Source organism: Trachurus trachurus (genome assembly GCF_905171665.1).
Source record: "Trachurus trachurus genome assembly, chromosome: 11".
Taxonomy (NCBI): Eukaryota; Metazoa; Chordata; class Actinopteri; order Carangiformes; family Carangidae; genus Trachurus; species Trachurus trachurus.
The window spans coordinates 2,282,250-2,295,845 of NC_139904.1; the positions used below are offsets into that span (position 1 = coordinate 2,282,250).

Below are 13,596 nucleotides of genomic sequence, written 5' to 3' on the forward strand. Positions count from 1 at the left end.
GGAAACACAAAAAACAGAAGAAACAGAAACAGAAACTTTGTCTGTGACGCTTCGTTTACCTCTCGTAGGTTTTTGTTTTTTTGTTTTTTTTCTGTACAGTGGAACTTCGTCCGTCCGTTTATCCGTCCCGTTCGCTGGCGGTTCAAACGTCTTTGTCCCTGATGTCCGAGTCCATCCTGCTTTTCTTTTCTTTATTTTTAGTCTTTATACACTGTAGTGAGAGAACAGAGGATGGAGCTGCTTCCCGATCCATCCCATCAGAGAACTCCTCTTCAGTTTGTGTCTGTCTGTTTGTGTGTGTGTCTGTTTGTGTGTTTGTTTGTTTGCACACGGCCCCTCCCACCTTGTAAACGAGGGGCGTGGCGTTGCGTCAGACAGAGGCACTTCTGTAATCTCTATCAGGGCTGTTCAATAAGGGGGTTTTTAGTAACATCCAGGTGGCAGGTGCACTGCTTTAAACTGGCACTGTGTGTGTAGGTGTGTGTGTCTGTGTGTGTGTGTGTGTGTGTGTGTGTGTGTGTGTGTGTAGAAGGCAGTGTGCAATAATTCCTAAGAGAAGAAGCAGGAGGAGTAGAGGAGGAGGAGGAGGAAGTCTGAACGCTCACAGACTGAGTTCTGTTAGTTTTTCTCTCTCCTCTTTAGTGTTGTCGGTGAAGCTGCTGCTCGTCTACGTGTTTGTGATGTCACACGGACCATGATGCTTAGCGGCGGCGGCGGTGTGCAGATGCAGACGGAGCAGGAAGAAGAAGAAGAATAAGTTTGTGTGTGTTGTTGTTTAATCTCCGGAGGCTTCGGCTTCGGGGCCGTGAGGTCAGAGAGAAAGGCCCGACCGCCGCTCCGTCAATTATTGCACAAAAAACTAGTTCCCTCCTCCTCTTCATCATCATTATCCCCTGTATATATGTGTGTGTGTGTGTGTATCCACAAGTTTCCGAACGTCATATATAGTCAAAATTATAAAAGCCGGTTTTGCATTTCCGGTGGAATTGTACCTTTACATTTCCATGGTTTTCAGTCATTGTCATAGTTGCGGTAGCTAAACGCATCATGGATCTATTAACGCTGGCTTTTAACACGGTTCAATCCAGGGGGCGGGATGAAGGCTGTCTTTCAAACTGCCTCTGCACCAATAGGGTAGCGCCAAAACCAACCAATCAGAGCAAAGAGCAGGATGACGCAGGATTAAACTTTTCCCACATCCCGTCGGCAAAACACCAAATACATCCTTCTTCTAAATGAACGACTTCAGTGCAGTTTCTTGCTCAACTTTTAAAGAAAATGACGAGTTTGATTCTTTCAAAGGTGACGCCAACGCCAATTAAAACGATTCCTTTGCCAAAGCCATCTATCTTCTTGTCATGTTTTTCACCGTCGCAAGTATGTCGCCATCGCGTTAAGCCGCCCAACGACTCTCTAAACAGATAGAGCGCTGTGATTGGTGAACACAAACGGTGTTCGAGACTCAAAAAGTTCCTATGGCTCGTTTCTAGACCCACCTACGGAGCAAAGAGATTTGCTGCCGCTAGGGTGCAGCTAGATTTATAGGCCATGCGTTTTACTGATTTTCATTGAAAAAAAATCCATGCATTTACAGCGACTACCGAAACCAAACATAAACATAAAAATTCCACCGGAAGAGCGAAACCGGCTTACGTTTTTATTTTGACGTTGGGGGAAAAAGGTGGATATCTGTGTGTGTGTGTGTGTGTGTGTGTGTGTGTGTGTGTGTGTGTGTGTGTGTGTGTGTGTGTGTGTGGCTCAGCAGCCGGTGTTCTCCAGGGACAGCTGGGCCGTCGCTCTCTGCAGCTCGGAGCTCGCTCTGCGCTGGGTGGGAGGCGGCGGCAGCATCAATCCCAGAATTCCTCCTCCTCCTCCTCCTCCTCCTTTTCCTCCGTTCTCCTCCTCCGTCTTCGTCTCCACCGCCACCGTTGCCGCTGTTGTCACCGCCGTTGCCATGGCCGCCGCTGCTGCCGCCGTTTCCTCTCCATCAGCTCTCACTTTCTTGTCCTCGGCCTCGTCTCTCTCTCCGTCCGCCTCCATCTTCTGGTCTTCGCTCCAGCGGCGTTTGAAGCGGAGTTTGAGCGGGATGCAGCGCGTTCCCCCGGGGCTGATGGGAGCTGAAGCCACCGTCGCCATGGCCACCGGCGTCGCCACGGCCACCGGCAACGTGCCCGGCTCGCTCTTCATCGGGCCGAGCAGCGGGAAGCTCAGGCCGACCGGAGGAGTGGCGGGAGTCTTGAAGACTTCCTCGTCGTCGTCGGGATCGTCATCGTGTGGAGCAGTGGGACCAGCGGTGGCGTTCCCGTTGGCATGGTGATGGTTGTTGTGCAGCTGGTGCAGCAGCTGGAGGTGCTGGTGGTGACGAGCCGTCGGGGTGAAGACGTCGTTGTGGTTGAGCTCGTCTTCCTCGCTGATGTCGGTGACCTCGACCTCCTCCTCTGACTCGATGTCGGAGATCGGCTCCACCTGCACAGAGACCATCGGAAATAATAACAGTATTAATGATTATCACCATTATTAAGCATTAATCAATTTCACAAGTCAAAATGTAAAACATGACCAATTATTAATCCTCCAGGAGAAACAATTGAAATATTCAAGTCATTAATTGTTTTCTATAGCAAATGATTTCAGATCCTCCTCTCACCATAATCCCTATAGTCATAGCAGTAGGTTCGTTACCTTTAATTGTCGGTGCAAGCTGTTTTTAGAACGGCGGAGCAGAGCCGTGAGCTGCTCAGAGCTACACTACGGAGGCTCATTATGGGATTTCTTGATTTCCCTCATCAAACTCATCAAATACACAATCCAACAACTCCACAACGCTCTGGTGGACAAGTTGTGACCTGCACATTCACCACGCTATGAGATAATAACACAACGTTACCAGACAGAGTTGTTTTAGAGGCAAATGCAGCCGGAACTACTTTCCAGACACGGCTGCTGGGCGGAGGGATTTCAAAAGCGCAAAGTAGTTCAGAGTATTTGCTTCATGTGTTGTAACGTTACATGATTGTCTCTTAGCGTGGTGAATGTGCAGCTCACAACTTGTCCACCAGAGCGTTGTGGAGTTGTTGGATTGTGTATTTGATGAGTTTGATGAGGGACAGGTGACCTGTACCGTTCACCTCCATTGTGTTCACTGAGCAGCTCACGTCTCTGCCCCGCTGATCTCAAAACAACATGCACCGATAATTAAAGGTAACGAACCTACTGCTATGACTATAGCGATTATTATGGTGAGAGGAGGATCTGACTAAATGTTGAACAATCCTGACCTGGCTCTTTGACCTTCTGGACTCTCTCCTGGACTTTATAATCTTTTTTGATTCAGTGTGTGAGCTGACATCCATAACTGTAACTTTTACATGTTTATATCTTTGTGGGCTGGCAGTTTGTTTTGTTTTGTTTTGTCCTGCTCCTTTTGTTTTATTGTATATTGTCTCTGTTGTTCTATATGTGGTTTAAACTTAAAAACTTTATAAATAAAGTGTTCAAAAAAAAACTACTATCCCTTTAAAGTTAGGTGCTACTGTGCTCCTTGTCTCACCTTGATCTTGGGCGGCGCTGCAGCCAGGACAGAGTTGGCTGTGAAGGAGGAAGAGGAAGAGGAAGCAGCAGCAGCCAATGAGCTTCCAGACTCTCTCTGCTGTTTGCGTCCGAGCGGCGGCGGCTGCAGCTTGAACTTGAACGGTGACGGGTGTTGATGCAGCTGTGGCGTCGGCCCGTCCTCCTCCTCCCTCCTTCCCCCCCCCACGCCGCCGCCGCCGAGCGAATGTGAGAGCTGCTGCAGCGGCGCCGGAGCGTGCAGGAGGTGGTGGTGGGCGTGGTGGGTCTTCTCGAGGGCGGGGGGCGGGCGGTGCGGCTGCGGGATGACGATGTTGGCGGGGTAGTGGAGGAAGGCGCGGGGGCTGAGGTGGTAGTTGTACACGGACTGCGTGTGCGCCTGCAGGTAGTGCTTCATGTCCTCCGGGTTGAAGGAGAAGTGGGAGCCGAGCAGCGGGGAGGACAGGGAGGGGGAGGGGGTGTAGGGCAGGTGGGGGGTGGGGGTCATGGACAGCGCCGGGGAGAGCAGCTGTCCGCCGCCGCCGGGCCCGGGCAGCGGCGACACGGGGAACGGGGACAGAGGGTCGGCGTGGACGCGTGGCGCAGGTCGAGGGAGACCAACGCCGCCGCCGCCGCCGTACATCCTGAACAGAGAGTCGTGGGGGAGGCGGGGGGGCAGCAGGCCGCGGAACGCCCGGTCCGGCCCGATTCCGCCGCCAACGCCGCCGCCGCCGCGCTCCTCGGCGCCGACCGCCTCCTCCAGCTCCGAGTTGGTGGAGGTGCCGTCGCTGCAGTCGCTGACGGAGCCGCGGGCCATGCGGCGCGCCACGCTGCTGAACATCCCCGGGCTGCGCAGCTCCTCGCTGGACGACAGCACGTCAGACGGCGTGGTGGGGGGGAAGCGGAAGTGGGTGCCTCCGGACGGGACCGGGGGGGCGCTCTGAGGGACGCCGCGACCTGAGAGGAGGAGAAAGAAAGAAAGAAATCAAGTTAAAACAAGAGTAACAATGAAAGTTAATGTGCTTTGTCTTTATCCACAATAAATAATAATTGATTTAATATGAATAATATTATCCACCAGAACTGTGTTTTAAAAAATCTATTTTCTGATTCATATCGATCTTCATTTTAACTCATTGAGTGCCAACCACATCATTTCTCGTTTTTCGTTCCCATGCGTTGAGTGCCAAAAACGAGATTTCTCGTTTTTTGCTTTTTTTTTCAATTATGAAACTAGACACTTTAACACACCTTATGTGTAAATTTGGGGACTCTACGACGAGCAGAACTGAAATAGATGACGATCAAAAACTCATGACAGAAATGTGAGTGTGAGAAGAGCGACAGACACAAACAGAGCACCTTTCATAAAAGACGCTCTATCTCCTTTTCTAGAAAAAAAGGAGGGATTTTGGTGAAACCCAGCCATGTTTAGCTTGACTTTTCTCAGGAACGGAGGCACGTAGAAACAAACGGTTTGTGGCCATCTGCAGCATAAAGTTTCACCTTTCAAATGAGCTACAGTATGTGTTGTGGCAATAATATAGAATACACTATGGCTCTACATAAATCGTCAAAAATGGTCTAAATTGCCGGTACACTTGACTAAAACTTTGGAAAGGAGCGCGGCACTCAATGAGTTAAGGATCCGATATAGATTCATAAAATCCTTAGATTGATCTTTTAATGGACGCAATTGCACTGTTTACTTCTGGGTCATGTTAAATAAATGTGCATTAATGTAGCTGCTTTTTGGTCAATTTAATGTAAACATGAATATTTTTAATTACACATCAGGTTAGAGAGTTTTTATCTTTGTATAATTTGCAACATTAGTTTTGTGAAAAGAGATCGCATCTACCAACAACACATGGCAAATACATGGTTTACTCCCACCGTATCTTTGAAAAAGCTGGAAATACGTGGAGGAACTGACGTAAAACCTCAAAGAACTGTTTCCATCAGCATTTTATCACATAATAAGCCCGTATGAGATCGATTTGTCGATATTCATGACATTTATTGGATATTGTATTTGATTTCAATACAACGTTTTGAATGCAATACAACCTCCTTCCTTCCTTCCTCTCCTCCTGCAGCTTCTCTCAAGGCTCATACTTGTTTTCTTTTTATTCCAATTCAATAGATTTGTTTTGTGTGCTCAGTCAGAAATAACATTTTCATGACATCTTTCTTCAGTGTTTGAAGTGTGTGTGTGGACGTGGCAGAGAAACTAGCAAACATGGACATCGTCTCTGAAACATTATAAGAAATAAAAAATAAAACTACCTGCAGGGTTAAAGAGAGAGAGAGAGGAAGTTGTGTTTGTTTAGTTATTTATTTGTAAATGTGGACGAAGCTGCAGAGAGAAAGAGAGAGGGAGGGTGGGGGGGGGGGGGGGCGGGTCACATGACTCCCATAACAAACTGTTTTACCCCGAGGGTCACAGAAAGAAAACAGTGGGTTACACAAAGCCACAAGTTCCCCACTCTCTCTCTCTCTCTGTCTTTCTGCCCCTCCTCCCCCCTTCTCCCCTCTCCCCCTCCCCGTCCCCCCTCCTCCTCCCTCCTGCCAGGGAGACTGTGGCACTGCAATAAATTCTTGGCATCCGTGCACGTGCCAGAATTAAATATTGGAAAAGTGGCTCTGACTGCCATCACAAACATGGGTTGGGTTCCTCTGTTTTTTCCAGTGCTGACGAGTGTGTGTGTGTGCGTGTGTGTATGTGTGTGTGCATGTGTGTGGGTCTCTCTTTATAAAACACACACATCTCACAACCATGTGTGTCAGAGAAGAGGGAGAAAAACTGCATGTGTGTGTTTATCTAGTGTGTATTATTCACGAGTGCATCAATCCAGATTGACGTGGGCATGTAAGTGTGTGTGTGTGTGTGTGTGTGTGTGTGTGTGTGTGTGTGTGTCTGTGTGTGTGTGTGTGCATGTGTGTAAAACCATCACATGAAACCATCATATCACAACATGTCAGTGTGTGGGCCACATCACACACAGGCTATAATTAAAGCTTCGTGCTGCACTTATGTCACTGGGCTCCAACGCTCCATATGGGCCGTGTTTACACTGGGTGGCCGCGACCAGAACAGAACCAGAGAAGACTTCAGAGGGGGGAGGGGGGAGGAGGGGGGGTAAACTGAACTGGGACGTGGCACACACACACACACACACACACACGCACGCACGGACACGCACATGCACGGACACACACACAGGGCAGCAGGATTCATGCACACACACCACCCACGTTCTACGATACAGATGATTTTTTTTTGACGAACTTTCCCAATAAGTTCTGACTCAAGTCTTCACCTTAAAAGGGATAGTTCAACATTTATTTTGGCAAGTAATTGGCCCATTGCCATAATCCCTATAGTCATAGCAGTAGGTACGTTACCTTTAATTGTCGGTGCAAGCTATTTTTAGAACGGCGGAGCAGAGCCGTGAGCTGCTCAGAGCTACGCTAATGGGAGGAGGCGAATGGGGTTTATTGGTTTCCCTCATCAAACTCATCAAACACACAATCCAACAACTCCACAATAATGCTCTGGTGGACAAGTTGTGAGCTGCACATTCACCACGCTATGAGATAATAACACAACGTTACCACACAGAGTTGTTTTAGAGGGAAATGCAGAGACTGATGATGAAAAACTGTCCCTGAAGGTAACGCACATCAGCTGTTTTGCATGAATTTCCCTCTAAAACAACTCTGTGTGGTAACGTTGTGTTATTATCTCATAGCGTGGTGAATGTGCAGCTCACAACTTGTCCACCAGAGCGTTGTGGAGTTGTTGGATTGTGTATTTGATGAGTTTGATTGCTTGCACCGACAATTAAAGGTAACAAACCTACTGCTATGACTATAGGCATTATGGCAATGGGCCAATTTGCCAAAATGTTGAACTATCCCTTTAAAATACAGTATTATATAGCGCTATATCATATTGGAACAGACTCCATCTTTATCTTATTGGTATTTATAGTAAATCATATTTTGAGCAACTTCTTACCTGCTTTTAATCAGCTTTTTTATCCTATTTTTTGTACTAATTATAAGGGATTGTTGTTGATAGTGTATATTTGTGTAGTTTGACTAAATAGTTGGACATTGTCTTGTGATTTAAAGTTGTTTGTCTTTAAACGAACCCCAGGAATAAAGTCCTCACTAATGGGGATCTGTGTACAAAAAAAAAACTTGAACTTTAAACTTGTTTCATGACTAAACGACAGAACGGACACTGACACATGCTCGTCCAAGAACTGATGTCTGCAGGAAGAGGACGTGATTCAGGGTGACGACAGACATTTGCCGTCAGTAACACCCCCCCCCCCCCCCCCCCCCCCCCCACACACACACACACACACACACACACACACACACGCACAGACACCACAAACACACACACAATCTGGAGCAATCAGACGCTGCAACTTCCTGTAAAAAAACACTGATTCATTTAGTTTGAGTCTCTCTCAGATAAATCAGGATAACGTGCAGCGATCAGGCCTCACATGACGAGCACTGACAGGTGAAGTGAATAACTCTTCATCATCATCAGGCAGCAAGTGAACATTTTGTCCTCAAAGTTGACGTGTTAGAAGCGGGAAGCGTAAAGGTCGGTGCCAACACGCAAAAAACACCCGAGTACCGGATATACAACTCTGCCCTTTAGTGGCGCCGTGTCGATTCCTGTCGGGACTGACATGGGAAGTAATATACGAACGTAACGTTTGTTTTCGTCCGAGTAAACAGACAGAACTACTGCAGAACAAGAGACACTAAAGGGATAAGGGTTCAACATTTTGGCAAATTGGCCCATTCCTCATCAAATACACAATCCAACAACTTCAAAAAAACGCTCTCGTGGACAAGTTGTGACCTGCACATTCACCACGCTATGAGATAATAACACAACGTTACCACACAGAGTTGTTTTAGAGGTAAATTCAGAGACTGTTGATGAAAAACTGCCCCTGACGGGCACGCACATCAGCGGTTTTGCATGAATTTCCCTCTAAAACAACTCTGTGTGGTAACGTTGTGTTATTATCTCATAGCGTGGTGAATGTGCAGGTCACAACTTGTCCACCAGAGCGTAGTGGAGTTGTTGGATTGTGTATTTGATGAGGGAAACCAAGAAATCCCATAATGAGCCTCCGTAGCGTAGCTCTGAGCAGCTCGCCGCTCTGCTCCGCCGTTCTAAAAAATAGCTTGCACCGACAACTAAAAGGTAACGATCCTACAGCTTAGACTATAGGGATTATGTGGCAATGGGCCAATTTGCCAAAAATGTTGAACTATCCCTTTAAAAAGACAATCTTCAGATTAATTCTTTTAGACCCAAAAGGAAACTATTAGTCTCAGGTTGAATTTGCCTGGAATTGTCCTTTAACTTCATGTTGCTGCCTGCACCTTAAACTCAGTGCAGTTTGAGAAGCTGTTGAAGCACAGTGGAGCTTAAACACAAGAAACTTTGATGTCAATAGTGAATTTAGCACCTAAATTGATTGATTCTGTTGTTTTTTTTTAAAAATTGTTATCATGGTATTGAATGAGTATCGTGATTTGTGGTTTTTCACTGGTGTCGGTATCGACAACTAGTGGTATTCTGGTTTTATGAGGATCTATCATCTGTCATCATGTTATGTCTGGTTGGTGTTAACACTGATAACACCACATTATCAGCTGCTGCATAACTGAAGCGTAGCGGCATCTAAACCTCAAGTTATTTTGTCTGATTTAAATTCTTTTTTGTTTCGTTTTGGCTGAATTTTCACACACCAGACACACACACACACACACTTGAGCTCCTTGAATCAAAACCCAGCAGACACCTGAAGGCCGATGTGCAGACAAAACGCTCCTTGAGCAGGTCCTCGCTGTCGAGTGCAACTCTTTTTTCTTTTCATCCGAAATAACCACGAGACAAAGAGACGTCATTGAGGCAGAGAGAGAAATAAAATAAACACGTCAGACCTTCTCTGACTCCTACGACGACCGTTTCTGCTTTTAGAAATTGTATAACTCCTGGTTAAGTGTTTTTATAAACTATCACAGCTCTGTGTGAATAATACTAATATTTAAGTCCTTTTGAGAAATCTGTACGAAAATAAATTGTTGAATTATCAATGGACTTGTCTGTGAGTTCTATCAAACCACCTCAACATGCAATAAAACTAATTAAATATTATTTACATCTATTTTTAAGCCTGGAAAAGTGGATTATTATCGATAAACCAGCCTGATCAATTAAAATCTTCGGCCTGTGACGTCGGGAGGACGAGCACAAATCCCTTCATTATGAGTCTTATTGTTTTAACTGGTGTAATACATTTTTGTGATCATTTTTATTATTTTTTAATTTCATCGTGTTGTCTTGTTCATTAGCAGCCGCAGCTTCTTCTTTTTTAATATCTTTTTCCTTTAATTAATTCTCTCATAAAGACGAAGACGAAGAAGAAGCCGTTTGCTTAGAGACAGTCTTTCATCGACCACGTCACAGAGTCAACAAAGTGCTGCGATTGATAAAATAAAATAGTCGATTAAATAATTAAAAGGCAGCGCTACTAGTGATGAGGATGTTTGAGGTGGTTGTCATGTTGCCATGGCGCTGGAGGAAAAGAAAGATGTGTGTGTGTGTGTGTGTGTTTGTGTCTCCGTACCAGTGCCCATGTCGATGAACGGGTAGTTGACCAGCACCAGTTTGTTGAAGTTGAACTTGTAGGTGAATCTCTTCCCTTTGGTTTTGTGGAGAATCCTCTTGTTGTAGTAATATCTGGAAAAAGAAGGTAAAGGCAAAGAAAAAAAGTGTTATTTCTTTATTCAGATTCCCAGCACATCGGTGGCAACATGTGGTGAAGCTCTGGCTGTTCTTGGCTGAACATTTAAAAAGTGTGAAACCAGTGGGTAAAATAGTAATACACTTATTCTCAATCACAATATTTTTCCAGTTGATTTTTCCTTTTTTCCCCTAGAATAAAAAGTGTGGGTGTGGACTGGAGTTATTCCTCCATTTTCTCCATCATCTATATACCTGCTGCTTCATCACATATTTGTTAAGTTACCAACACGTCAAATTATCATAATAAAACGACCACATTCATCCTTTAATATGGCTTCAGCAGCGCTGTTTAGTTTGACAGGAGGAGTGTAAAACACATGGATATTTATCAATGAGCGAATAAAAGGCTTGTTTCTGGTTGTAGCTCATTACAGTCCCTCCAGAAATACACGACTATGCAGCGAATAATTCAATGATCAATTAGCCGTAGCCAACATATTATATATTATAAGTTGAACACGCGGCAAATTTTCAATGTGCAAAAATTTTCGAGGCTCGCAACGTTTCATAATCAGTGCATTTTGGTTGTGAATCTTTGCATTAAGTTGAAAAACGTTGCATGTTTTCTTCACACAAGGAGGGAGCAGCCGTTTTCCAGACCTGTTGCCTTGGGAACGTTATGAAGTGATGTAACTGCACGACGTGAGACATCATCGCCTCGCACGAGAAGATAAACGAAACTGGGAATTTGTGTTTTATTCCATACAGAAGTTGTAGCGTGTTCAGTGTACAGTGTCCTTGAGCGCTAGAAAGGCCTCTATGAAATGAAATGTTTCATTATTATTATTCTCTTTTCTTAAATTTCTTATCTTATTCTTTATTTTGTAAAGCTACAGAACTTTGACTCTGGAATTTCATTTCATTATGTTTTGTGTAGATGTTATTAAAAGGATGTCGTCATCATCTGACTGCAAAACCAATCCACCTACGGGTCCAATAAAGTAACCTGAACCTGAATGTTTTGTGAGTTGAAGCCATGTTTATTAACTTTTTAAATAAAACACGATGAGAACTTGAATATTCCCACTACTCTCTGTGATATCATATGATTGTTTATCATACAAAGTCATTAGAAAGTCGTAGTAGCTTAGTGGGAAATCAGCATTTTGTGCAATTTCAGCAAAAATTCCCCACAAATAATTGAAAATAAAATCCTATTTTTCTGGAGGGACCGTCGTTAGTGTTTCTGCATCACCATAACTTGTTTATAAATGAATAAATAAACAATCATTAAGTGATGCTGAACCTTTTATGAGCGTTCTGCAAAGTGAAACTCCAGAATCAACAGCGCAGCTCAGGCTCTGTGCATCTCTAGTCTGCAGCACACAACTTAAAGGACAATTCCAGGCAAATTCAACTCGGGGCTGTATGTTCCTATCATTTTAGGTCTAAAAGAAGGAATCTGAAGATTTTCAGTTTAATCGCTCCTGTTCTGCAGTAGTTGTGTCTGTCCCCGCGTCGCCACGGCAGCGATGAATGGGAGTGGATGTAAGTTCTGCTGTTTAGGCTGTTTACATCCCTCAAAGCCACAGACAGCGTCAGATGGAGACTCAAACATGCACCCAGAAGTTTATTTACTTCAAGCAAGCCGACATGTTTGTAAAACTAAATCTAATTCAAAGTCTCCCGGAGTCTTGCGTGAGACCCAAGTTGACGCTCGGTGTGTTCAGGTGCAGTTGGAGCTCCCGTTTGTGTCATAAACACAGGAATATCAACTCTTTACTTGCTTCAAGTAAAAACAACTTCTCGGCGCATGTTTGAGTCGCCATCTGACGCTGTCTGTGGAAAAAAAATGTACACTTAAAGGTACCATCCCGGGCGGCTGCATTTACTGGACTAACGATTTATTTTTCGAATGGCACACCCGCCCCTCCGTCCAATCAGGAATCACAAAAACCACGCCCCCATTGCTCGGCTCCAGCGTGTGTTCATTGCAGCCGGAGACTGTTGTATGTATTGCACCACAAGCAGAGAGGCTACAGCAGGCTGCCGCTGTCATGTTCTTCTATGAGACAGACAGCACTAATTGCTTTTGAACGGTAAAATATTAAAAAATAAATTGTACAAAGGTACATTTACAACTGTTACTGAATTATTGTACATACATGTCAGTTCTCAAACAAAAGGCAAAATCTTTTTGCTTCAAGGTTTTATTTGTCAAGATTAGCCTGCCCTACAGTAAAAATACCTACATAAAATAAAAAGAGGATAAAGCAATATATTAAGTGGGAATATATAGGCTATATTTAAGCATCAAAGATGTTCGATCAAACCCACATAGTTTTAAACAACGTTCAAAACACACACAGCCAGTATCACAACTAAGCACAAAGCCCGTTAGCTTAATGCTAACGTATAATGCAAAACCTCATAGACGGGCTAACAGAAATTAGCCCGCGGCAACCGACAGTAAAGCTGCATAAAAAATAGCAGCATACATAAAATAAAAGAGGAGTATTAAGCGGTAATATATAGCTTCAAAGATGTTCAATCAAACCCACATAGTTTTAAACAACGTTCAAAACACACACAGCCAGTATCACAACTAAGCATAAAGCCCGCTAGCTTAATGCTAACGTATAATGCAAAACCTCATAGACGGGCTAACAGAAATTAGCCAGAGACAACCGACTGTAAAGCTGCATAAAAAATAGCAGCATACATAAAATAAAAGAGGAGTATTAAGCGGCAATATATATATTTAAGCATCAAAGATGTACATAGTTTTAAACAACGTTAAAAACACACACAGACAGTATTACAACTAAGCATAAAGCCCGCTAGCTTAATGCTAATAATGCAAACCCTCTTAGACGGGCTAACAGAAATTAGCATTGTGGCAACCGACAGCCAATAAAGCTGCTAAAAGCTGTTTTAATTCTGGCTTTAGCACTGTTAACACATCACAGTTTAATCCAGAGTCTGTGGTCAGTTTATAACCTTTGTTAGGAAATTTGCTCCGTTGTTTGGGAGAAGTGCAGAGTCTGTGTGAGCCCCCAGTACAGGGACCATGGCAACTGTCACAGCAGCAGCAGCAGCCATTCCACTGAGCTGATCTGCCGGGCGACCTCAGCAATCCCAAGGGAGAAAACGAGCCAAGTAACTTCTGACGGTCTTTCATACTTTCAATAAAAGTGTTAGGTTTTTGGGTGGTGGTTGACTAGGAGGTGCAGTTGGAGGTTGGATATCCGGCT

The 13,596-nt window shown here is 44.6% G+C and overlaps 1 protein-coding gene across 1 annotated transcript in view; it reads right to left on the reverse strand.

The window, feature by feature from the left end:
* Positions 1 to 1,701: 1,701 nt before the first annotated feature.
* The window catches only part of erf (Ets2 repressor factor), a 53,397-nt gene continuing 41,502 nt past the window's right edge, over positions 1,702 to 13,596 (reverse strand). The window contains exons 3-5 of the mRNA XM_083982143.1: positions 10,224 to 10,336; positions 3,551 to 4,503; positions 1,702 to 2,466 (exon numbers count right to left, since the gene is read on the reverse strand). Of these exons, the coding sequence (XP_083838269.1) occupies positions 1,759 to 2,466; positions 3,551 to 4,503; positions 10,224 to 10,336 (1,774 nt within the window). The 3' untranslated portion in view covers positions 1,702 to 1,758. The remainder of the gene's footprint in view (positions 2,467 to 3,550; positions 4,504 to 10,223; positions 10,337 to 13,596) is intronic.